General features: G+C 40.3%; 1 protein-coding gene across 2 annotated transcripts; it reads right to left on the reverse strand.

The window, feature by feature from the left end:
- Nucleotides 1-27755, reverse strand: SALL2 (spalt like transcription factor 2). 2 transcript variants are annotated; one of them, XM_018563151.1, is made up of 3 exons: nucleotides 27403-27755; nucleotides 1594-4160; nucleotides 1-578 (listed from the first exon to the last, which is right to left on the reverse strand). In XM_018563151.1, the coding sequence occupies exons 1-3, from the start codon at nucleotides 27473-27475 to the stop codon at nucleotides 204-206; spliced, it is 3015 nt and encodes a 1004-aa protein (XP_018418653.1). In that variant the 5' UTR covers nucleotides 27476-27755; the 3' UTR covers nucleotides 1-203. The 2 variants fall into 2 exon arrangements, with proteins under 2 accessions (XP_018418653.1, XP_018418652.1); XM_018563150.1 differs by having other exon boundaries at nucleotides 1285-4160.

The raw sequence follows: 27755 nt of genomic DNA on the forward strand, positions 1-27755 counted from the left end.
AGTTCACTAGTTTTTGCACATGTCATTGAAACCTGGCCGTATTTTACTGGACTGAAATCTAACAGGACACAGTAAAACCATCTCCAGGAACTGTCAGTTGCTTAAGAAGAGCAGGCACTATGTGGAACCTAACACACAATGTCAATTCAATCTTTACATCATATGACTATCAATTTTATCTCCTGTCATTTTCAGAAGGATGTCTACTTCTCTTCTTTTATTGGACTCCCTTGTATAGCCTCTGCAATGCTTGGACTCTTTTCTTTGATCTCCACAAGTCCTCCAGCAGGAATATGCCCAACTTTAGCTGCTCGCAATCCAATTAGAGCAGGGGGTGAAATGACCGCAGTAGAGGTTATGTTGCCAGTTGCTGTTGGTGGACCACTAGTGAGGTAAGCTGTGTATTGGTTCCAAAATGATAATGGGCTAACTCCAACCAGTTGTGTAGGAATTTCCCTAGACAGAAAATCCTGCAGCTTCATTGGGTTTCCTGAGAGCAGAGGGCCCAAATTATCCAGAGACAGACGTCTTCCTCTTCTTGAAGAGGTACTATTCCATACATGAGTACTCATGTGAACCTGGAGAAGAAAACAGAGGTTGTAGAACACTGCAGTGTAAACATACTTCAATTATTACTTGCTGACATGTTAAGAGAAACAAATGACTTTGTTCAAAGTGCACCTACACTCTAAAGAGAACTGCTTGCTGTTGCACTCTCCATAAGGTAAAACATATTATATACAACACAGAGTTGGAAAACATGCCCCCTAGACACTTCTCGTTTACCCCCTTAAATGGCTCATGCTATGGCACTGCCTAGATCCTTAAGATCATTCACTTTTAAGGTTTCCTTCAGAAGGATAACATATTGTGAAATTCATACTAATGCCACCCTGTCACTAGGCAACTCAAACAGAAGCAACCTGCAGAAGAAGATGACTGATAGGGATTGGCAGGAGGTACCACTGCATACAATGGAGGGCAAGGCATCCAACATGCGGTGGCCGTACCTCTGCAAGAGAACAAAGATTTGAGTTGGCACCAGCCAAAAAGGTAAGCAAGAGTCATCTTGTTTTGCAAGCTGCTTCTGAGTTACCCAGTGACAGGGTTGCTTTAAAGACAAACAAAAATTGTAATTTATGTTTACAGTTTTTCATTTATTATATGTAATCAGTCAATCTTAGATGTCTGTGAAAACATGTATTTGCGTGCTGTGTTGTCATCACCAAATCATGTAGCTTAGTGTTTGTTACAAGGTAGAGATCTTTTAGCTGGAGAACCTACCTTAAGGTTCCCCCTTGTGGTGAACGCCCTTCCACACATATTGCAGGAAAAAGGCTTCTCTCCTGTATGAATCCGCTCATGAATCTGCAATGCACTGGCCGACGAGAACGTCTTCTTACAAACCATGCACAGATGCTGCTTAGGGCTGCGTCTCAAAGGAGGGGAGAGGGATGTGGCCAGCGGTAGCCCTGGAAGCTTGACCAGTGCCAGTGTCTGGGGTGGGCTTAAAGCTTCACTCTTCAGTAATGTTTGGGCTGGTGATGGGTGTTTGGGGCTGCTCACTGGCTGAGGAGGAAAGGTTTGGCTCACCTGGTGTGCCTGTAGTACATGCTTCTTCAGAATGGATGCCTCCAGGAAGCTTTGCTTGCAAACCAAACAATGGAACAATCCATCTTTTGTGTGACATTTCTCATGCTCCCCCAATGACTCAGTGCTGGGTAGTTTCTCAGAACATAAATCACACACATGGGCTTCCTCTTTATGGGGGCTTCCCTCAGCTGTGGTGCTTATATTTGTATCTTGTTCTTTCTGGTCTGTATGGATTTTTTCATCTAGACTCTTCTCATCTGTATTTTGTGGATTCTTGTCTGCCTCAGCTTTGTCTTCCGCATTACCTAAATTAGTACTATTAGCTTTTTCTAGATGAGAGCCTGATTCAATAGTTGTGCTGAGTGGTTGTTCTGATAAAACAGTTGACTCTGTGGCTGGAAAAGGCAAAGGCTGGAGAGTAGCAGAAGGTGATGCGTTGTTGTTATCATTGTTCTTTACAACAGAAGCTGCAGTGTCATCGTCCATGCTTGATATTTCTGACTCCACTAGTGCAGCCTTTTCACTTTCGGATTCACTTACATCCAATGAGTCATCTTCAGTGCTAACTTCATCTGAAAAATCTGGAATGTTTTTGTCTTCTATGGGTTCTATTTTGCTTCCAACTCCAGGTGATAGGTCTCCATTTGGTATCTGCCCACCAAGATGCATTCGTATATGCTGCTGGAGAGTGACAGCATTGGTAAATTTTTTCTGGCAAATTGGACATGAATTTTGAGGTTTTGAGGATAAACTGGTTTTATGACCCACAAAATGGGCTTTTAAATTGCCCTTAGTTGAGAATGCCCGCCCACATATTTTACATTTGAATGGTCTTTCCCCTCCATGTTGGTTATAATGGAGCCTAAGTGCCCTGGGACAACTTAATACGCGTAAGCAGATGACACACTGGTTAGGAACTGTTGCCTGCTTGTCAATTTTTTCAACTAGCTGTTGTAATTTTGATGTCTCTGAGTATGCCAGAGGTTCAACAGTGTATGAAAAAGGGAAGCTTCCAGATTTAAAGTGGCTGGCTAGCAGTGCCCAACTTGGAAAAGAGGTAACTAGTTTGCTAAGTTGCATCCTCCCACTGACGTCAGCTGTCCCAATAGATGACCTTTCAAGGGGAGGGGTATTTTCATCGGACTTTGTCTTTGGACATACATTAGAACTTTTCAGAGCAGCATCATTTGCTTTTACAAGAACCAGTTTATTAAGTGATGGTAATCCTTGGCTAGCTGAACTTGAGAAGAAATTCAAGCCCTCTGTTGCTATTATTGGAGGTACTACTGGTTTCTTTTCTATTGTCTCTTCCTCTGCCTTCTCTGGAGGTACTGACATGCCATACGGTAGACCATTGCTAGTCAAAACATAATCCAAATGCTCTGGAACAGGATGTGGGTTCATTTGTATATGAGGGTATTTTTCCCTATGTCGATGGAAATGTACTTTCAGGTTGCCTCTAGTAGTAAAACGGTTTCCACATATATTACATTTGTATGGTCTTTCCCCAGTGTGAGAACGTAGGTGTATTTGAAGGGCACTATCACTGCCAAAAACTTTTGCACAGAAACGACATTTGTGCTTCCCTGATGATCTTTCTAGTTGACTTTCACCTCGTAGTGACTCATTGTTCTTCTGCTTCAAGTGGCTTGGGGTAGTTTCTAATACCCTAGCCCCTAAAAATAATCCAGATGGTAAGGTTGGTAAACTTGGTGAAAATATTGCATGTGGCGAAATGAGCTGGCTTGCTGGTGAGCTTGGAAGTGAAGATTGTCCTAGAACTGGCTTTTCACAGATGCCCCCTATCAATTTGTCTTTTATGTTTGGAATACTCCTAGCTCCAAATGCATGCCCTACAGGATTGTAGAGGTGAAGAAAAGTCTGCTTGGAGATCTCATCTCTGCAAAATGTCTTTGTTGATTCTTGAATAGATTCAGATTGTTTTGATGGACTGAAGACAGGCAAGGGTTTTGTTGTAGTGTTCCTTTCTGGTGGTGATGTTGTTGGATTTGAAGGAGTCATGGAAAGGGATCCAAGCATTAGTACCTGTTGACATATTTGCTCCGTTATTTGCATCTGATGTATCTGCCTCTGCTGCAAAACTCTAAGTTCTTCCAGGATCATAGGGATGTTTATAGGAGCTGTAGCAGTCTGACCTCCAGGGACTGCTTCCTGACTCATAGGAGCCAGACCTATTTTTGGTCCTGAGAGACCATCCATTACTATACCCCCATTAGGAATAAGGAAGCGCTGAGAGGGGCCCACACCCTTTTTGTCCATGTCTGGTCTTATGGAGCCCATCATTTGAAAATGTGTTTCTTGGTCACATTGTCGGGTCACCATTGTTCTCTTTCCTGACCCAGCACTTTCTGGAGAGTTAGGTTGTGAGGCAGATTCCTTAATAATGCTTTCTTGTTGGTTCTTTTTAGACTCTCCCTGGTTGTCCACAATCAGAACAATTTGGTTGTCAAGAGAACAGCATTCTTTATGTCTGGTGAAATCAGAGGGTTCGTCAAACTGGGCACAGCATTTCTGACACACTTGAACTTCTTCACCTGCTGTGTACCCTGTAAAAAAAAAAAAAAAAGTAAGAAATAATAATATGTAGCATTACTCTATACATCAGTTAGAACTTGATGTGAAAACATATGGGCACCTGTTGGGCTAAAACTAATAAAAATGCATCTGTTCAATAATTTTTAACCAATGTGTACAGTATAAAAATACAATCCAGGAAAACTTAGAACACCAACCACTTTAATTTTTCCTTAAAGCCCCCATTTCTCCACCCCCACACAAACACACACACTCTCTCTTCATTTAACAGGGCCCTCTTTGTATCCCAGCTTTTGTCAAGCATTAATACTCTGGAGAGAAAAGCCAGCTTCACAGCTCCTGGTAATTGATTTGTATTCACACAAGAGCCAAGGGGACCGACTTCCAAGCATTGATATGGTAATCCTTTCATGGTAACTGTCCCTTGTTCTGGCTAATTTACTCCCGGGTTCTTCGAGCTTAATTAAACTTGTTGAATTGGCTGGGGGTATGGGGGACTTTGAAACACAGCTTGGGAAGGGAGAGTATTCACTACCAAAGAAATGATTTGTGGAATTTGCTTTTATCTTCTTTAGGACTGAATTGTGTACCCTATACGTATACTGTACCTGTGCGGCCAGGACAAAGTGAAGATCCCTGCTTCATTAAATATACATTCCAGTTTATTTGTCCCTTACCCCAATTCAGTATATAAATGCAGAATGTATATACACAAACAAATGAATGTGCACATGTGTTAAAACACATACATTTTACTGCATAAAAATGCAATTCATGTAGAAATCCCATATTATCTAGGTATCTGGTTCACATCAAGTGCACATCAAGTGCACATCAATGCACGTGGTTTTTAAAGAAGGACTGTAAAGGCCTATCCTCACGTATGTCTGTTTGTTACTACACCCGCTGTAACTGGCAATGGGCACTAAAGGTCCATATTTCATGCATTGCAGATGATTACATTTGTGTTGCATAACTTTGTGGGACTGACAAGTCATATTTGAAATCTTCCTGCTTGTTGTGCATTTTGTGCTTTAAGAGTAACTTTAATTTAATGATCCTTGTTCACTTTGCCAATACCAAGCTTACTTAGTACAAATATAGTGAAGACATGCATAAACATTATTTCACTTAAACTATAACTCCATTCTGCGGGTAGTGCTTGGCTAATGAATGCACATTTTTTCAGAAAAAATGCATCAGTGCTGCAGCATGAATAGTATGTATAGACCTCATGATATCTCAAGGTTTCTCAGTCTTATGTGTGAAGGGGTGCTGTAAGTACTTAACTGATCCTCTTCACATCAGATAATTGTGCCCTAGTATATATACCTTTCTGGAAATTAATACTGAAAATTTGATTTTCCTAAACTCTGAGCCAAACATGGCCCACATCATACTCGGTTTGATAGCTCACTGAATCTTGGGACTGCCACATTAAAATAGAGATATCAGTGGGTATGTTTGTACTTTTTCTTCAAATTTCAATAAAAGTGGCACAAGTCAAAGGTAATATCAGCCCGTGGCAGTACAATTTTAATTGCAAGAAATGAGGAACCAGGAAAACATCACACTTTCTTGCTAATCTGCACTCCTTGAATGCATTCCACTGTGGAGAAATGCAGGTGACAGATACTGTATAAGCAAAAGTCACAAAAAGTACTACACCAGTATATGTGTTACTGCATTTGGAAAATGTACTTTAAATTGTGTAATCACATATTCCTGTGTTTATAGCATCTTTCTTGATATAAAAACTATCTTTATTATTCCTATAAAAAAGGATGACAACTGCATGGCATTTAGATCACACATTACTAAGCCGTGTAGCGTGTCTGTAGAATGTATGCTGGAAATTTCAGCCCTCAAATACTTGTTCTAACTCTTAAAGCAGATCCAAACCAATCACTAAAATCTCATAAAAGCTTTACCATGTTAATGTAACTTCAAAAATGTTTTTAATATTTTTATATCTGCAGCTTCAATGAAAAGAATACTTGGTGATCCTGCCATGATCCTAATCCAGGCCTGTTAAGGGATGGCAATTGTCTCCTTATTGTTCTGCTGCGTTATCACCCTGTTACATGCACCCCTGGTGGAGACTACAAGCGGCTGTGCGGGCATGGTCAACCATTGCCACTATCAGAAAGCCAGCCAGAACAATGATGTGCAGCTGATGCATGAGTTGAATGTTTATAGTTAGGGAGGGGCCGAAATAGCCTGCAGAAGATACACAGTTCTAAGATGCAAAAATTGATTCAAAAAACAAAAAATAGGTGAAAACTGTATTTTATGGGAAAAAACATGAAAATTGACATCCAGTGACAAATGTCATCCAGTTTAACGTAGTATTAAACCCTCACTGTAAAGGTGCCCACACACCTTACAACCATTGCAAGACTTTTGTCTTGCGATGGTTGTAACGTAATAAAAAAAACGCACGATCTGCCCATCTTGGCCAGGCAGATCGTACTTGCGATAATCGCAAGCCCGCCCCGCTGAGGGGGGGGCTTTCCGATGACCGCAATGCTGAACGGGCAGTGTGCGCTTCCGCACACTGGCCCTTTCGGCATTTGTCTTACGATCATGCCACAAACCCGCCGACAATCGTACGATTCTCGGCGGGTTTTCGAACATGCTCTTAAGACAAAAGTTGTGCGACCTTCCAGTAGCAGAGGTCGCACGCCTTCCATACACCTTGCAATTATCGTACGTGTATGGGCACCTTTATATTGCTCATTACAATTAGCTCCACCTAACCACCAGCTGATATATTGTTAATTTCTTCCTTGTGTCCCAAATGCTTGTTTTTCAGATGTTCTGAAGTTGTCTCTCCTGTGTCTCTCCGATCAGCACTGCTGCAAACTTTCGGTCTGGGAGTGCACCCTGGGCACAGCTTAGCTTAAAATCTACATGTCCCATGATGCTTTGTGCACTACCCGCAATGTACATGCTTTGGCCGAACACAGCACCAGGGCCGTGGTGATCTTTGAAGCTCTGTTCAGCCGGCGCCTGTGTAATACAGGCCCATTCTGGTGCTTTGTTTAGCAGCTGAACGTACTGTGCATGTCACTGTCACCCATAAGTGACGCCAGAGTGCAGTACAGGCAGCTGAATCGTACAGCGCATGTGTCAGCTAAATGCCACCAGTGGCACCTACCGCGTAAGCGTTGGCCAAACACATGAGGTCCAGGGAGAAACGGAAGTCAAAGGAGCCACCCTGAAGGCGGAAGCTGCACACATCAGATTTCAGAGGCTGGATTTTGCTGCAAAGATTCCAAAGAAAACAGCACTGAACTGATGGTGATATAAGTTATGCCGCCACAATAATATATTTTTTTCCTGGATGGTTTATTAACACTACAAAGACTACACCCAGCTTCAGGTTTGTCTGTTTTCCAACAATGCTGTCCTATAGAACACTTGTAGAAATGGAAGAGAGCCCTCCGCACACCTTACAGCAGTCCCGGCCAATTTAGGATGATGGTGCTCGAAGTGACCAAATCACGGATGGCACCGTGCAAACACAAAGCAAAAAGATAAAAAGTCACCAGCACTCGATTTTTTGATAGTAAGTATGTCCCTTTATTGGACAAAAGACGTCATAGGGGAGCCGACGTTTCGGGGCCACACAGGGTCCCTTCTTCTGTGTCCATACTTTCTGCCTTGAAGAAGGGACCCTGTGTGGCCCCGAAACGTCGGCTCCCCTATGACGTCTTTTGTCCAATAAAGGGACATACTTACTATCAAAAAATCGAGTGCTGGTGACTTTTTATCTTTTTGCTATAGAACACTTGGTCATTTTACATCGTTTCTAAACAACCCTAAAGTCCAACTGCAGACAATATTTTGGGGAATAATGGGGAATACCTGCCCGAGGTATCAAACCCTCACAACTCTACATCTAATGTATAGACAGCAAAAAAAAACAAACTCATAGGAGTTTTAACCTATCCCTACAGTATATATATATACAAAACTATTTCTTAGACAAGGCTGTTATCTAGAATACTGGACAATCTCAATATTAATGGATTTGAGGTAAACAGCACCCTTAAAGAAGAACTCCAGGCAGAATAAAACTTAACCCTTGCAGTGAGGCTACCCCATATATCTTTATTATTTTAGACCCTAGATGAAAACGGGTACTTTACCCTTGCACTGCGGGGGGTGGCTCCACTGCAAGGGTTTAGTTTTATTCTGCTCAGAGTTCTTTTTTAAGCCCACCTTGTGTGACTGATCAATGTCATGTTTAAAGTGACCCTGTGGGAAAGGTGTGCCATATGCCTGATCTCTCAATGTACACTATGGATCCTTCTGGTGGTTGCTATGTCATTGCAGTCTAGGACATATGTTGTCCTCACACCATTCTGCTTTGGAATGCCATCTTTATTCGTATTCCTTCAGCATGACATATAAATACAATGTTTCGGAGCCTCACAAGACCCCTTCGTCTGGCAACGTGTCAAAACGTTGCATTCACATGTCATGCTGAAGGTATACGAATAAAGATGACATTCCAAAGCAGAATGGTGCGTGGACAACATATGTTCTAGATTGTATATTGTGGCGCCATCTCCCAGTTGTTCCAGCACCCGTTGGATTCTGGGGTACATCGGTACGGTGTGCGAAGGGGATATTACAAAGTGCTATGTCATTGCAGGACACACCTGGAAGTGTTGGATTTCATAGGTGGCCATAGTGCTTCAACAGAATGACAAATGCAGTCTTTTCCACACCACTTCATTCTGCACACTGGACTGTACATTTCCTGCGCTGTACGTTCCCTTTCTGTACATTGCGCTGTATGTTCCCTGTTCCACACTACCTCATTTTGTATGCTGCACTGTATGTGCCCAATTCCATACCAGCCTTTTCTGTACGCTATACTATATGTTCCAAACTGCCTCATTCTGTAAGCTATGTTGTATGTTCCCTATTCCACATGCTTCATTCTGTATGCTGCACTGTACATTCCCTATTGTACACAGCCTCATTCTCTACACTGCACAGTACATTTACTATTTCACACCATCTTCCCTATTCCACACTTCCTTTTTCTGTATGCTGCTCTGTATAGTCTCTATTCTACACTGTCTTATGCTGTTTACTGTGACATACTTTGTCTATTTGATTATCTTTCCACCCAGGCTAAAAGTTCCCAGTCCCTCACCCCTTATTTTCCTTCCACTGACACAAATGATTGAGCATACTTTACTTCCACTGACACCAATGGTGGGGCTTATTTTACTCACATGGACACCAATGATAGGGCTTATTTTATATCACTGACATCAATAATAACATTTATTTTGTCTAAAACATAGCAAACTAGGGAAAAAAGTGTGATGCTGCATGCCATATGACATGAAGCCACACCCACTTTATGAGCCATGCCCCTATGTGCCCATCAGTCAACACATTTTGCGTGTTGCATTTTCCTTATTTGCATAGGTGTCCCTCCTGATAATTTTCAAATGTTGGCAACTATGCACTTAACCTCCCTGGCGGTATGATTTTTTCTTTTTTTTCTTCCTTTTTTCGTTCTATATATTTTCCTTTTTAAAAAAAACGTTTGAATCTCCTGCTGGTTCCGCCCCCCTGTGACGTGGATGCTCGCAATGGACGGAACCCGGAAGACGGATGCCGGTATCGGCCGGAGGACACAGCGCAACTCGAGGGACAAGGTAAGAGACGCGCTGTGTATTCCCGAGTGTGGCTCGGGGTTACCGCTTATGGTAAAGAAAATTAGCCCCGAGCCACACTCAGTAATACCGCCAAGAAGGTTAAAGCAGAACTCCGGGGAAAATAATGATTAACCCTTGCAGTGAGGCTACCCCCGCACTGCCTGGGATAACTGCTCATTTTGGTCTATGGAGGAAAGTAACAAAGCTATACTCACCTGATCCTCAGAGCCAGTTGCCTGTGACAATGCTCCCTCCAGCCTCTCTCCTCATATGATCCAAATATGAAACACTGATAAACAATGTATAGAACGTGATGATTTACGGGACCTGCAGCAGAGGGGGAGAGAGGCTCCTGGGACCGTTCTAAGGGCAAGCCGGCTTGGAGTATCAGATGAGTACGAGCATATAACTTTATTTTCCTCCCCAGACACAAATGAGCACTTAACCCTTGCAGTGCGGCGTAGCCCCACTGCAAGGGTTAATAAACATTTCCCCAGGGTTCTTCTTTAATACAGAGTACTGGCATTGGATTCAGAGAACATTATAGGTTTCAACAGATGTTTACCTTTAGACTGTCTTAGATTGAAACTCTAGAGTGCCCATCTGAACAGTGCAGTTCTGTGCATACATTTGACCTTTACCTCTGCTAAGAGTTTTTTTTTTTTTTTTCAGAGCAGCTAGAGTAGACATATGAACATGTGAAAAGAATAAATAGACATATCATATTAATATGCTATATTCATATTAATCGCTCTAAAAATGCATGAAACTTTTTTAAAGTAAATATAATGAAGATTAAAGAAAACTATTTATCAATAATTTGTCAAAGTATGTGGCATAGTAGTAGCGTGCTGTGGAGATAATACATTTAAAGTATTCACTTTTCATTACAAGGTTTACATTTGTGCCCAATGGAGTAACAGTATCTCCTTCAGATTAAACTTTGTTCTTTTAAAACCTATTCAGCACACAATGCAAAGAGCTTCAGATTTCAGTTATAATGGCTTCAGACCAACTATGAAGTCTGATATGATTGGTACACTTGGTACATCAAGAAAAATATTGGGATCAGCACTAAACAGAGACATCAACCCCTGAATACAATCATAATTAATTATGGACATTGTTGTAATTAAATCAATGCTAAGAATATACATTATTGCTATTTTGCACAATATAAATCTGTACGGATTCCTAAGAGGTGATATGCCGTTTATATGTATTATGGTCCTGTTCTTAGATGAGTGTGAGGCAAGATTACAATATTGATATGTATGGAAGTGTAACTTATTTATCTCTTAAAAATATTATACAATGCATGGACAATCAAGTATATATTAAATCAAGCATTAGCACACAATTGGGTTCATTTTATTTGTATATTTGGCATTTATAATATTATTTTTACCTCATGAACTAATTCCTAGATATCATCTAGTTTACACAATAATGGATACATTATAAAACAACATTGGTACACTTAACATCGGCCCATTTCACCTTGGGTCATTGATGGCCCTCAGAGGCCGTCATCATGGGTACTAGGGTGCAAGGGTTATTTGTTGTTGCAGCGTGCTTGGTTGGCTTTGGGTTATTTAGGGGGAGGGGGGATTATGGGTGCGAGGGGGGATACATATAATTTTGTATTATGTTTAAGTTGGATGCCAATTTACTTTGATGTTAGGACCCCATTGTGTCTATCATTATCATACACTGTGTGTTAAATTACTAATGTTCAATATTTGCTGTTTCTAATATGGTCAAATAGGAAGTATTGCTATGGGGATATGATTTGCGCATTGTGGATGTTATCTATCTCACCCAGGATTGATTTAGCAGGCCGTTCCCCTGAATACATCTTCTGGGGATAGTCTGCACCCCAGCACTTCCTCACCTTTGATTGACATTGATCGATCTTTGAGGCTGTGCTGCTGCTGGGGTCCCGAGACTGTTTGTTCAGTCACCGGGCTCACAGGGGGAGGGGTCTGTCCCTGTTATGGTGAATGGGATGGCGCGGTTGGTCTATTAGCGCCGGTCCATTGGGCTGACAGCCCCGGGGAGTGGCCCATTGTTGGTTGGGCTACTCCCATATTCCGGATGCGCTTTTAAGGGCACATGTGTGTACCCTGCCGCATACGTCACACGTCGACGAATTGGACGGTGCGTGTGTCTGCGGTGGGAAAGTTCTAGAGGAGGGGAGACTCGGGGAATTGGAGAGAGAGAAGTTTATTTTGGACACTTGAGGAGTTTGAACAATTTACTAGGTACCTAATCGATATCATGGGATGTATTCAGTGTTTCTTATCTATTAATACATCTGGTTATTTCCTTTTAGGACGATCTTTTGAATTGATTAACTTTATAAACAATTAATACCAATGAGGATTAGCTTGGACATTTATAGATATATTTAGACTATTATTGACAGAATAGGACTGTCTGGATTAATGGATGATCTGTGATGGAAGTGACATATATTGAGTTTAGATGGGATACATTGACTTGTTTGGATACTGTTATGGATATAGAAGTATCAATTGTGAAGGCTAATTGTATCGAACCTTAGATCTGTTTTGTATACTCACTGACTTAGCAAGGCTAGGTTAGATGTGTTATCCTGTATGCACATGAAGGTATACCTAGTAGAGTATTGGACTATAACTTAATTTTTGTAGGTCAAGACCCCTAAGTTATCCCTGCTTCTCTTCTTCTCCTGGCTGTGGAGGGACTCCCCTAGATGTGAATCTGCTCGTCATCAGAAATCTTATATATGGTATTTATTTATTTAATTATTTATTGATCCATATAAGCAATTGTTATGTATGGTTAGTTGATATTTCTAATTACTTGAATGCTCACTATAACATTCATATAGGTTCTACAGGCCACCTTTATAAACTTCTTGACAAAGCTACGGCGAAAACACGTCGTTGAATGGAAAAGTACATATTTTTGGTTGGAATATGTAACAATATGGAATTATGTAACAATATGTTGACTGATCTAATTAATTATGGACATTGTTGCAATGAAATCAATGCTAAGAATATAAATTATTGCTATTTTGCACAATATAAATCTGTACGGATTCCTAAGAGGTGATATGCCGTTTATATGTATTATGGTCCTGTTCTTACATGAGTGTGATATGTTTTATATACAATTCTTGCTAATCATGAAATTACTTAATTAAATATGAATATTACTATATAAAAATGAGTTACGTGGTATTATGTCTAGCTGCATCTCCTTGCATTGTTCACGAGTCACCTTAAAAGCCCAATTTTTTTCTGGTTGGTATTTATGATTGCACCTGGTACATCATCATTGCTTTAGTGAATTGGTATCCTGTCTCCAGCAGGAGCTGAAAGACTATCAAGGATTAGTGTTTACCACCATTTGTTTCATGTCTTTGGACATCCTGGACCAACACACGATCTCTAGTGTCATTTTGTTGGGGTGCTTCATGCCATGATGAGCTGCATATTTTTTCTTTAGCATTGTAATTATAAAAATATTTTTAATAACAGTTCTGCCACCTATTATAGAGAGGGCAGTGACAACTAAGAGCAAACAATGTACTGGCCAAAATCCCTGTAGAGTAGGTTAGAAGGCATAGGTTGTAGTCCATGTAGACCAGGGGTAGGGAACGTCCAGCCTGCGGGCCATTTAAGGCCCACAGAATCATTTGGTCTGGCCCTACAAGCCAGCTCCCCTAGTTTGATGCTGCAGACTGGAAGGGGTGATCCGCCCCTTCCCGCCTGCAGCGTCTAACACATGGAACTTCCCACACGGTACACAGCCCGCACTTCGGTAAATGTCAGGTGAAGCACTTAACTACAGGGCGGCAGATTAATTGGTTTCTGGCTGCATTCAGGATCAGCAAATCAGCTAGACAGGAGGCAGAACTGTGAAGATAGTGTCTGGAGCAGTGCAAAGTTGCTTGCTCTCACTCAGTGCAGTGGAAGAAGGGGTTGTGGAGGGTGCTGTGCTCATTGCTGAATGTGACCATGTGAGCATGAAGGGGCAGACAGTGTGACCAGAACATGATAGAGCATACAGTGTGACCAGAACATCAAGGGGATACAGTGTGACCAGAACATGGAGAGATACAGTGTGACCAGAACATCAAGGGGATACAGTGTGACCAGAACATGAAGGATGATACAATGTGACCAGAACATGAAGGGGGATACAATGTGACTAGAACATGAGGGGGGGGATACAATATGACCAGAACATGAGGGGGATACAGTGTGACCAGAACATGAGGGGGGATACAATGTGACCAGAACATGAAGGGGAGTACAGTGTGACCAGAACATGAAGGGGGATCCAATGTGACCAGAACATGAAGGGGGGTACAATGTGACCAGAACATGAAGGGGGATGCAATGTGACCAGAACATGAGGGGATACAATGTGACCAGAACACGAGGGGATACATGTTGGGGGATACAATGTGACCAGAACATGAGGGGGGGGGATACAGTGTGTCCAAAGATAAGTAGTTCCAGCCATCACAAAAACGTTAAGTTAATTAAGGGGTCTATTCACTAAGCTGCCGAAGGATCTAGCCGTAGCTTCAGCTGATCCTTCGGCTAGCTTCGGGCCCAGGACCCCTTCGGATCAGTAGAACCGAAGGGCTGCTGTACAGGCTATTCACTATAGCCCGTACAGATCCCGAAGTTGGCCGAGCGGCTCTGTCGAGCCGAAGGCATATGCCTCGGCTCGACTGACCTGTCGTGAAAGCCGAAGATGTCCGACAGCCTGCTTCTGACAGCTGGGCGGAGCCAGTCGTCATCTCACGGCTGTCTCCGGCCACTTTCAGAGAGATCAGCGTCCCTGGTTACCAGCTAACCAGGGACGTCATCTGTCATTACACACTGGGAACCCGGCGGGGCCGCTATGATATCACAACGGCCTCTCCGGGTTCTCAGTGTGTAATGACAGATGGCGTCCCTGGTTACCTGGTAACCAGGGATGCTGATCTGTCATTACTCTCCCGGACGCTCTGGGAGTCTAATACGGCTCCCCGACGCCCAGGAGAGAAACACTTTCTCCCGGAAAGGTTTACTCTGCTCGATCGAGCAGAGTAAACCTTTCCTTGTGATCTGTTTTTTTTCCTGGCATGGGGCCGCTGGCCGCCCTCAGTCAGAAAGAGAAAAAAAAGTCAGCCTAGAAATGCATAGGTAGATTCCTATTGGCTATTTCACTTTGCAATAGCCAATAGCAAACTAGCTATTGCACCCGCCCACTGCTGCTGCGCTTGGCTCATTTCACTTCAGGTCAGTTATTCACTCGGCTGCTTACGGCAGCATAGTGAACAGACCCCTAAATGTTTCACTAAATATAGCAGGCTAATTTTTAAGTTGATAATTTTGTCTGGCCCGCGAATTACGTTATAAATATCCAAATGGCCCTTGGCAGAAAAAAGGTTCCCCAACCCTGATGTAGACCATGCAATTTTATAACTGGCATGAGGATTAAATGTTTGCTATCGCTTCTTTTAGGGTTTGTAACAGCTCAGGTTGTACAGTTTTCTGTAAGCTGCAAGAAGAAACCCATTTTCTTATCACTTGTTTTATGTAGCTCAGTGTTCTTTGTATCCTCTGTAACTTCACACGCTTGTTAGTTCCTATAATAGGTGTAGCATTCTCATTAGTAATAAAGAACAGGATGTTGACTTTTTGGCTCTCAGTATCATTTAAATTCTAGGACAAACTGAAGGAATCAGATGACACCAACTAATAGAGTTGCTGACTTGCAGGTCCATGCAAACTCTACTTTCTGAGGACAACATGTCTGCCTTTTGCTGTAGGTTCTTTATTTTGTTTGCACAAGTATAGAATGCAGTGTTTGTTTTGGATGGTTCAAGTCCCTTTGCGTCAACTTGCCCTTTAGTGGTCTCTGTAATTTTGTAGAATGGTACAGTTTGGTTGTGCTTTCAAAGCAGAGTTATGCCCCTTTCATACAAGCTTTCCAATCAGGCCCACCTGTTAATTTTTCAGATGGACTTGATCAGAAGCCCAATGTCACTCTATGGCCAGACGAATATAAAAAGACAGGCGTCTGTTTACATCCGGCTACCCCTGGCCTGAGCCAGGTCCAGAAAAAACTAATGGAAAATGTTCAGTTTTGCCGGAACCTGATTGTGTCAGATAGGGGTTAACCAGATGTAAACAGACGCCCGTCCATTTAGATCTGGCTGCCCATAGACTAACATGGGTCTGGTCTTTTCAGTTATCTCCTCCATTGCAAGATGGAGGAAAATCGGGACTGACATGGATATTACAACTGTGATCGTAACTGAGACACCCCTCTGAAAGGGTCCTCAGCAATGTTTCACACAATTTTATGTCTAAGTATGAGATACTCAAAGTTTCAAATCCACAGTCTTTGAATCTATACCACATCTGTCAGTGTGCATGCCCATATCAGCTTCTTCAATTTTTACTTATGTTTCCAGAGTATATGCAAGGATTTAAGGGGTTCATGCTGCTTCCCCCTTATGTGACTACAACAAGACAAAAACCCCTCAAAATGTTACATACATTTGAAATAAACCCAGAGGAGGAAAGGCTGACCTTTACAATAAAAAAAAACTGTATTAATCGCAAGGCAAAAATATTTATTTAAGAACTATTTAAGAACATTCCACTCTCCACTTGTGGGGTGGGTAATATACAGTATATGCAGATATACAAATTCTACAGCTGTATATAAGATTGCCTTGCACATATCTGTAAAAAACGTGCAATTGGAAAAGTAGTGCAAGCTCTGGTCAAAACTGGCACACATGTTAAAAGACAGATTTGAACATAGAAAAAAAATTATCTAAGAGCCTAAAACTGTCGCAATTGCTTTGATAAATTCCCCCCACTGTATGTCACCATATGACTTTAAACCGATATACTGTATATATTCCTCTGATACAGATTGTATAATGTCTAGGAGAGTTGGATGTTATTCAGTCAATTAGATGGAGCACAGCTTTAGTAATACCTGATCAATCCATCATTAGCCAGTAAGTCTGCTTTGCAATATTTATATAGGAGGGAGTCTGCCATGTATGGTTTATAGTTATTTACTGTATATCAAAATACGTTTTATGTAGACACTATTTATTCATTTAGATGGAATACAGTGTTAACAATATCACATCCAGATATATAAAAGAGTGGATGTTTTTCACTGCTCCCAATAAAATTCTTGAATAGGAAATCTCCATATGAACAGCCTGTCAGGTACAAGCAGTAAGGTGGACATCCATAGCTCATAAAACAAATGTGTTTAACATATTAAACTGACACTAAATTCAGGAGTTGAATCTTAAAAATGCATCCAAGTACCTTAACTATATACAAAAATGTATCTTATTTTTGTATCACTCAGCTGACGATCCTCAAATCATCTCTGAATTGGTGCTGACACTGTCCTTCTTTCTGGACAGTGTCAGTGTCGCTCCCGGGATGGACTACAATCTCAATACAAATTGGTAAAGTAAACGTGAGATTGTAGTCCATCACGGGGGGTGAGCTTGGAGCGGTGGCTACTTTACAACACACACAGGGACCATGAGAAACAAAAGTAGCCACCCTCCAGAAGGAAGGACAATGTCACCATGAATTCAGATATGAGTTGAGGATCCACAGCTGAGTGATGAACAAATAAGCTACATTTGTGTTAACAGTTAGGGTACGCAGGTGGATCCAGCTTGAAAAAATGCTCACATATATGGAAGATTTTAAATGGTCACATTTTATGCAGATATTGAAATTCAGCACACAGCTTTTTTTGTGTTGTACTGCTCAATCCCAATTGCACAAACTCTATAACATATCCATATATAAGAATTACAGCCTTGTTTTTTAAAACATATCAGAATGTCATTGTCAATGCAATGTCAATCCATAGAGCTTTTAAAGTCAGATGCACAGAATTGTGTAGCAGTTCCTAAGTAATATTTCTTAAAAACAGAGTTCCACATTAGTCTGCACCAATCATGAAGTTAAATGCCCAAAACAAACGGCAGTCCATGAGGGGTACATATTCCATCCAGAGTGAAGAGTGTCACTAGGCTCAGCCAGGTGACTACGGCAGGAGACTAATCAATTGAATTATATCTACAGAAAACTTTGTATGGTACATATAAACCATGCTACTGACAGACCCCCTTCTAAGAAAAAAAATGGGGGTGTGGCTGCCATATAGGATCTTGCAAACCAGATAAATGAAATAATTGCATCCTTGTTGTCCACTGAATATTTGATGCACAAGTCTCCTTGATGTTATAAGCTCGCAGTCTCTGCTCTAATTCATCCCAAAGGTGTTCTATCGGGTTGAGGTCAGGACTCTGTGCAGGCCAGTCAAGTTCCTCCACCCCAAACTCACTCATCCATGTCTTTATGGACCTTGCTTTGAGCTTTGATTGCCAGACAGAGAAGCGTGATTCGTCACTCCAGAGAACACTTCTCCACTTCTCTAGAGTCCAGTAGCGATGTGCTTTACACCACTGCTTTCGAAACTTTGCATTGCACTTGGTGATGTAAGGCTTGGATGCAGCTGCTTGGCCATGGAAACCCATTCCATGAAGCTCTCTACACACTGTTGTTGTGCCAATCTGAAGGCCACACGAAGTTTGGAGGTCTGTAGCTATTGACTTCGTGGCTGAGTTGCTGCTGTTCCCAGTTGCTTCCACTTTGTTATAATACCACTAACAGTTGACTGTGGAATATTTAGTAGCAAGGGAATTTCACAGATGGACTTATTGCACAGGTGGCAACCTATAACGGTACCACAATTAAATTCACTGAGCTCCTGAGAGTGACCCTTTTGTTCACAAATGTTTGTAGAAGCAGTCTGCATGCCTTGGTGCTTGATTTTATACACCTGTGGCCATGGAGGTGATTGGAACACCTAATGTAACAGAAATGATAGAGGACAAACTAGCAGGTTTCAGTGACAGAATATTGTTTTCAGTACATATTACTTACAATTGGAACTGCTCAGTGGTAGTTCAGTGTAGCACAGGTTACTATGGACAACTCATAGACTTTTGTCCCAAATTTTTCTTCAAACTCTCAGTAGTGTCTATTGTCTCTATGTTTGACTAGATTAACATCCCATTTATAATGCACATCAGCTCAGAAGCCCCCCTTATAACTGCCTTGGTATGCAGTGCAACATCTTCTCTTCATGACTGAGGATTGAAACAGACTGACTTGTTCCAACTCCTGTTGTGCCAGTGCAAGCATTAGACAGACCCTATTACATACGTGACAGTGAGTTAACGTTCTGACAAAACCCCTGTCATGTGTGTGACACAAATAATGTGAGAAATCTGTATGGCTTTTTGTTATTGGTGACAGGGTATGGAAACCTCACTTGTGCAACACTTTTGACTCAGCCTCCGAACTGTGGAATTTAGATAAAAACAGACTTTCTCTGTCCTGCATGTATTTTACATGGTCTGGACTGTATCTGTAGTCTTCACTTTCTATCCATACAAACAGACTAGTCCAGCAAAGACTGCACTTTAGGCTTGCACTGTGAAGGATTTTAATCTTATAAAATATGGAGTCAAATCAGCAGGACTTAGTCATATTAATACTAATACATAAAACATGTTTTATGTATTATATCTAGTATGAATAAATTCCTTGTCTGAAGTATGGTCAGCACTGATCTCACTGATTATATTGCAAGACAGAAATGGTCTAGACCTGCGCCAGTATTGCTGGTCCAGGCCTCTGTAAGAGATGTTCCTTGAATAAGTATGGATACGTTGAAGGACTACATGTGACATGTACTAAGAGGGGCTGATTAATGAACACTAGTGCAAAAGAGAAATAGTTACTCAACGTAAACAATCAGGTTTTATTTTGCAAAAGATTTTTTTTAAAGTGTGCATCGGATAAAATGTCCATTCTTTGTGTAGTTTACTTTTCCCAGATTATACTGACTCTTGGTAAGTTTTGTGGAAGTTTTTAAGTTTATAAACTGAATTTTTATATTGTTCATTTTAATCTAAATTATTTTTTTCATAAAATGATTATTTTATAACTAAACATTCAATGCCTCCATGCTTTAATCTGTGCCATGCATTTGGGATTTTCTAATGAGAAAGTCCAGTGCTAGCTTTGCACTTGTTGATTGCTCCTGCAATTTGAAAACCACAATCTCTACTAGAAGAGCAGGAGGGGGTTGTATCCCTACTTTGGTTCATTCAGCTGACCCATTCGGCTGTGCCTGTATAACCTGAAATCCTGCCATTCATGTCTGTATGCTCAACTCAGCAGTAAATCAATTATCACTGGCTGAAAAAAAGGTAAATGGAATATACCTGAATAGAAAGACATAAAGTAAAACTATATAAATATTTTTTATACTCCTGAACATGATACACATGTAAATCTTAAAACAGGGATGTCATGCAAAATCACAAGACAAATGGAGACCTGATTTATACCTGGGAAACAGCAAAACTGTAAAAACTCCTCCATACAACCACATACAGGTGAGGAGCCTTACTTCTTTCACGGGGTGCTCATAAACTAAGGAAATCTCTCTGCCTGTGTGTTGAAGATCTCTTGATACTTTCTTATTCAGCCCCCCTCCTCTCCCTCTCTGCTCTTTCCCCCCTCCTTTACCCTCAGTTTTTCCTATTCAGATCCTGGGAAAAAGATTTTGCAGCTGGCTGAACTAAGGTTGTGAGTCACAAAAGCCCCCTTCTCATCACAGTGACAATGCAAAGAAAGTGTCCCAACCCAATGAGCTGAGAATGGAGCCAACCCCCTGAATTCCCATCCAAGCCTTGCTGCTGACTCTACAAGCCAGAGGGACTTTATCTCACCCACGCTGTGTGTGGCCTTGCATTAATATTATGTATTTGTGTGGTGCCAGCATATTCCGCATTACCATGCAAGACGAGATTAAGAATGGAATTCCCAACTCTTTGTGTACCTGAATATTTCACAATTATGAGCCAAGCAGTGCTAGCATATGTGCTAGTAGTATTCATTCTTTAGTAATTAAGAAACTAGTATGTATTGGTAATATAAGACAATGGTCATTCTTTTTCAAAAACACTTTGCTTGACATCATTAGACAATTGTTTTAGCTAGTGTTTACTTACTCTCCGGCCACAGTCTTGATTGAATGAGATAAAGTGAATCAATAGCTATCAAGGCTATTTAAACATAGGCAGTGCTAAAGCAAATCTGTTGCCTATCATCAGTTTTTAACAACCAATCATATGTAAAATCCTTTTCTTATCTGGGGTCAAGTATTCACAACACCTCACAGGTCCAAAATCTTGTGCATGGTCTGCCGGTGCTCTGCTCACTCCCACTAGCATTGCGTTGTTCATAGACAGCACGTGCCTCCCTCAATGTCTGACCTGACAGCATGCTGTCCACTGCCAATGGTGCTAGCAGAAGTTGAGCAGACAGACTGACATTGAAGTCTTAAGGCAAATTAATTGATTTTGTGAACTCACGAATGTGGAAAAACAAATCCCATTGATATTAGGGTTTATTTGAGATTCCCTTTTCAGACTGTTTCAGCAGGCTCTAAAAATGAAGGCAAGGTAGAGTTAGGGGTAACATTAACATGTTATTTGTCCTAAAGGTTGCAGTAATATGATATGCCAGTTGAAGTTCCTCTTGTGTTGTTTCTTCCAGTTTAAACTGAGGCTCTGCCTTTATAATATTATTTTTAAAACGTTATTATTTTAAAAACGTTATATTAGATAATATTTTATTTTGTATTATTTAATACAGTGGTATATTTTATAGCTAGACATGCATATTAAGTTTGCCCTGTACAAAGGCCCTTTGAAAAGTACAAAGTGTCACGTCTCTCTGTCTTCGCCAGCAGTTGCGATGAGAAAAACAGTTTAGAGTAATTGCATGTGGATTCCATGCTAATCTGAGATTGAAGGACTATACATTTTATTTCAAAGGGTTGAGTTTTCGTGAGAACAAAAAAATGGCATGACAGAATGAGGCTGATTTACTGAAGAAGTTCAGAATCTTCGCTGACAAACGTGTGAATATTCACTTCAATTATCCAATCATGTGAAAAGCAAACTCTTGATCAATTTGAATACCCAATCATGTGCAGATGCTTTTTACATAATTGGATATTTGAAGTGAATATTCACGTCATTTTTTTTGCAGAAAGATTCTAAAGTTCTTTAGTAAATCAGCCTTATTGCCTGTGATCCAGTGTCAACCTGCACTTTCAATGTGGGATATATTACATATTGTTCTAATGACCATTTTGTTTTAAGCCTGTTTGCAAAGTAACACTGAATAAAGTAGTTAGGGGTGTAATTTAAATGTTTTAGTAAGCAGGACTTCAAAATAATATTTTGACATTTGTGTTTTATATACATGCTATAAACGGGAATAACACTATTTAGATACATGATTGTACAAAGCACTAGCTAAGGTGTAGTTCATAAAAGTAAAATGTTCTACTACATATAGGTAGATTTCAAAGGTGGATTCCAAAATATTGAATACACCAATATTCTTTATATGTTATTAGTTGATGTCTATCTTATTTCTCAATTACGCATGGTTCCTTATGTATCCCTTCATTACCAGTATGTATAGAGTATAACACACAGGTGTAACTGTTGCTTTTGCTGTTCATAAAGAGAGAGGCAACAAAAATGTACAGTATAATTAGAACTAAAATAACTAATATGCATATTATTATTATTATTATTATGGATTTATATAGCACCAGCAGTTTGCGCAGCACTTTACAAATTGGAGGGCGACAGTATAGTTACAATACAATTTAAATACAGGAGGGTTAGGTGGGCCCGAACTTACAATCTAGTAGGAGAGGCAAGTAACACAAGAGGTAATTATTGTGTGGGATGCGTTAATAGAAGAAGTCAAAGGACAGTTATTATGCTGAGGTATGATAGGCTTCCCTAAAAAGATGAGTTTTCAAGGATCTCCCAAAGGTGGGCAGAGTAGGAGATAAGCGGACAGATTGGGGGTAGGGTTCCTACTTAGAAGAGGGCAAATCTAAGAATATTTTTATTTTGAAATTAAATGTGTTGCATATTTTTTGCCTGTATGATGTTGATAAATTATGTTATTATTTATTTTATAAACAAGAAGTATGCTAAAAAGTTTATCCCGACATTATATATAAATGTTTATATAATAATTCCTAAGGCCAGGTTGGGCGATCCGAGACTGTGCGGCAATCGTGCATGAAAGTCCCACACCATCGCACGAAGTCGCACACCACCGCTGATGGTGCCATTTTTTCTAATGGCACCCTAGTCACACCAGGCAGATCATGCGGTTTCCCGCTGCGATTCTGCTCGTGCAATCACGCACAAAAAAAAACCCTGTGTCGCGAAAAAAGTTACATGTACCTTTCTTCACCAACTGCGCGGATGTAACTCCATTGAAATCAATTAGGGCGCACGGCAACCGCGGTGTGCAACCACACAGGTCCCGGGATGCGCGTTCCGGGATCGCCGCATCCTGCACCAGCCCTAAAAGACCCTACAGGTAACCTGTATTTTAATTCTCAGTGAGAGATGTTCACTTGTTGATAGTCACTTAATTTGCAGCACATTCATTTTGATTGGGCACATTCATTTGACTGTTGAAAATTTGATTAGTGCCAGCAAGTGGTAACATTTTGAGAAGCATGAAATTAAAAATGACCAATGTAGTTTAGTCCTAAGAAACACTATTCATATGCAAAACATAAAAACATTTTTTGTCATGTTTATGAATTCAGTTTATAGTTAGAGTACCCAACTAATGTTGTCTTCCCTCTCTAGGCCAACTTACTTTTATATGTTTTTAAACACACTTATTATTATTATCACTATAGGGTGAAGAGTTTGGAGAAGGCAGGAGAAGTGAACAATCTAGGACAACATAGCTGAACTGGAAACATTCTCCAATTCAGCTCACTTTCCAGTTCAGCTATTTTGTTCTAGATTGTTCACTTCTCCCGTCTTCTCCAAACTCTTCACCCTTTTGTGAATAGACCTATTATTCTTGGTAATTAAACTGTGTAAAATGCTACTTTTTAAAAAGTTTTGTCTTTGTGTATTTAAGATGAAAAGCTCATGCAACTTTTTTTTAATTTTTTTTTTATCGTAGATCAATAAAATATCAAAGGAAACCTGTGAGGAGGGGTAGGCTGCCTATTCTGATGTGGAATAAGTATGCTGATAAGGAGTTCTGATATCACTAAGACTTTGCTTGCCGTATGCTTGTTCTGTTCTTCAAAAAGTATTAAAGCCAAAGACAGCCAGGCAACCTGGAAACCTGTTCTGAGAGAAATAAGTAAGGTGCCATTGCTGAGCTCTGCTTCTGAAAATGGCTATCACGTTGATTCAATTAATTCAATCATTACTAGTTAACCGGCCCTGGAATATACATGAAGATCATGGGGGTGATTTACTAACCTAAACACACGCACGCACTAGGTGCGTGTGATTTTTACACAGCAAAACGTATTTATCAACCAAAAAGTCTCTAAAAGCATATTTCCACTAATGCCATATATGGAAAAATCATGCACATGATGCATATATAATGCTGCTTCACAGTTTAGACAAAAATGGTTAGCTCATGCATTTACATTCCAGCATTCATCAATGCAAGCAACACAACATAGCGCTAATTTACACAACATCCCCTTGCAAATTCATGCAGGGCTTTGCACAACACACCTGCTGGGTGTGTACACACTACAAAGGTGTTTAGATTCCACCAATAGATCATGCTGGGAGGGAACACACTACAGAGGTGTATACATGTTCGTGGTGTGTTTATAAGGTTAGTAAATCAACCCCTATGTGTTCTGTCTTTACTTCGACTTTCCTTGCTGCATGCCTCTTATGGGTCAGTGTTTCTGAAAGTAATAAAGCCACAGACAACCAGGCAGCTATGTTCAGCAATGGCAGTTCTTGCCAGTGTTTTCTCTACAGGTATTCTTCAAGGGATGCATCTGCAGTGAAACATGTCCACTCATGTATTTTTTGGTTCCTACTGAAGTCAGTCTAACATGCAAACTTACACACTACACAGAAAGCAACATTATAAAACATTATAAAATACACAAAGTACAAGGCTTCATTTGTTTTTCTGCAACGGAAACTTGGAAACTAATGAAGGACTTGACCAATGTGCTTTTGCAGAAGACCAATAGTATGCAGAAAACCTGATGATTTAAACATGGACTGTTAAGCTGGCCATACACTGGTCAAAGTTTGGGCGAGTCCTGGTGAGTTGGATGATATTCGACTAGTGTGTGTCCCCCATGGCAACCCTCCACAGTGCTGAATGAGGGAAAACATTCAGTGTATGCTAAACTATGTATACTGGAAATAAAGCCTGAAGGGTGGATTATTGATTTTTTTTAAGGCATACTAGGCTATGTATAGAACTTTCATGTAACTGACAGAAACACAAGGAATTAAAAAATCAGGTGGTATGGAAGGCAGCAAACTTTTCTGTCATACAACTGAATTCCTATTCAGTAATCCCCTAGCAGAAAACTACTATTTTGTGTCCTTTGTCTCACATGAAGCTATTCATGAACGCACACAAACAAGGAGTCCCAAAAAGTTACATGAATCTCAAGTATTATGTACTTCAGTACACATAGTTGAAAATGCTATTAGTTTTTTTTTATGATAACATTAATTTAAGGTTTTGTGGCTCTTCAGAAATATAGCACCCTATATTCACACCCACATCTGTAGATAAAAGGACACAGTTCAGCCTATGAAGCATGCTGCATTGCTAGTACTGGATATCACTAGAGGCAATGTGTATCTTTGTATGAAGCGAACAGTACACCGAAGTCACCTTTACAGTCTCATCCTCTATGTACACTAACAAATAATTTTTGAGTTTGCCACCCATGATTCAATATACATGTATTTATGGCATATGGTTAAACATTATTGTTTTAGAGCAACACATAGTTACATAGTTACATAGTATTTGAGGTTGAATAAAGACATTAGTCCATCAAGTCCAACCTATTAGGATCTCATTCTAGGAGTAACATGTAGAGAAAGAGAAATTTCAGGAAAATTCCTTCCATCCAAGAGCCTGGGATCACCCTTGTAAAATGAGCAGCTGACTAGCTTGCAGAAATTAAGTGCCTTATGTAAAAATAATTGAAAAGTTAAAGCATATACGTTCTGACATTTTTCTCTTCTTAAATGTATATGATAAAAAATTATCCTTTAAAAATGGGGCCAAAATTCTTGGCTTGGCGATCTAGGGGAAAACCGCGTACAAATAAGCATGTGAATGACCACAGTCACTCATCATTGACATGGAGTTAAATATATGCACCTGCTGGAATGGTCATGCCATGGACGTGTGCATGCTGCTGGAGTGGATATGAACAGGGAATGTTAACTGTTCATGAGCTGGTATCACAAACTGTTCATATAGCAGAAAACTATTGGAAGCAACTTTCATATACATATGATAAATGGACAGGTTGTTAGTTCTCAGCTTCGTAACATTTGCCATTGTGTCCAAAAATGCAATAAAACATGAAGCAAGGCTGTGTGCGACACAACGTAGGTATAGACAAATACCAATAATAGAGACATAGATAGATAGATAGATAGATAGATAGATAGATAGATAGATAGATAGAATATGCCATAACGTGACTAAGATGTTTTATCATTTACATAGAAACCACTATTATTCTTAATATATGTTTGGCCTCCTGCCCCAAACATGTACTATTATGGGCAATGGCGGCTGCACATTGCACAGCGATTTGTTCTCATGATGTATAGTCGCTGGAAAGTAATACATTACAAAATACCAGTGTATTATTATTTATACTTATCAATCTAGAATCAAGTTTCTGAAGTCAAAACTATGAAACTATGAGGCTAATTTATCACCGGAGTTGAGAATGATCACACAAAAAAAAGTGTGTGAATATTCACTTCAAATATCCAATTGTGCAAAAGAAAATGCCTGCTTACTTAGAACACCCAATCATGTACAGAGGAAATAAGTAAACAGGAATGTGCTTTTCACATGATTGGATAATTGAAGTAAACATTCACTCAATTGCTCACCTCCTTTAGGAAATCAGCCTGTATCTTCTAAAAATTAGCAATGATTTTGAAACAAATGCCTCCTACACTTGTCATGTAGGCATTCTTAACCTATACAAATATGAAACACACCCACTTGGTGCATTGCACTTACTTCAGTAACATACATATAATTGTCATCAAGCACGACTGTAATGTAAGAACTGTACGTATCATACATCCTTTGACCGCCCTCCACACATGGAAACAATACAAGGTGGTCATTTAAAAGACGCATACATTCAATGCAATATAAAGTACATTTAGTTGCAGGATTTTCTTGTATTACTTGTTTGCAAACATCTATGCTCAAGGAGAGCTACAGATTACAGTGGCATTGCAGTTTACAGACTCCCAAGCACATAGCGTAGAGACACACATGCTCTCTCATTGCCTTTTCCTTGCTCCAACTCTAGTGATTGTCCTTACCATTCTCTGAAGAGGTTGAGTTGTCACAGTCTGAGATAAGCTGCTGAGGTTTCCTTTGCTTCCTCCGTGACATTTCAGGCACTGGAAACACTGCTTACAAAGAACAAGTGTACAACCTGATATCTGACTGCTCCTTCACAGTGGCTTAGATTCTTTGTCTTTTGTCCACTTTATCGCTTACTGCCGGATGGCATTTAATAAGTCGCATTTATCAGTCTTTCTTGCCTTTCATGATCTATCTATCTATCTATCTATCTATCTATCTATCTATCTATCTATCTATCTATCTGATCAATTTATTTGCTGTGTTTCTCTACCTCTTACAAGAGTACCAGGAACTTTCTTTGTCTTCC

This window comes from Nanorana parkeri, unplaced genomic scaffold, assembly GCF_000935625.1.
Source record: "Nanorana parkeri isolate BGI_ZX_2015 unplaced genomic scaffold, ASM93562v1 scaffold635, whole genome shotgun sequence".
Taxonomy (NCBI): Eukaryota; Metazoa; Chordata; class Amphibia; order Anura; family Dicroglossidae; genus Nanorana; species Nanorana parkeri.

Coding starts and splice junctions, on each gene's coding strand:
- SALL2 (XM_018563150.1), bottom strand. CDS start 27,475: ATGTCACGGAGGAAGCAAAGGAAACCTCAGCAGCTTATCTCAGACTGT. Junction 4,161..27,402: donor CTCAACCTCTTCAGAGAATG/GTAAGGACAATC, acceptor TTTTTTTTACAG/GGTACACAGCAGGTGAAGAA. Junction 579..1,284: donor CCACAAGGGGGAACCTTAAG/GTAGGTTCTCCA, acceptor TTTCTTCTCCAG/GTTCACATGAGTACTCATGT.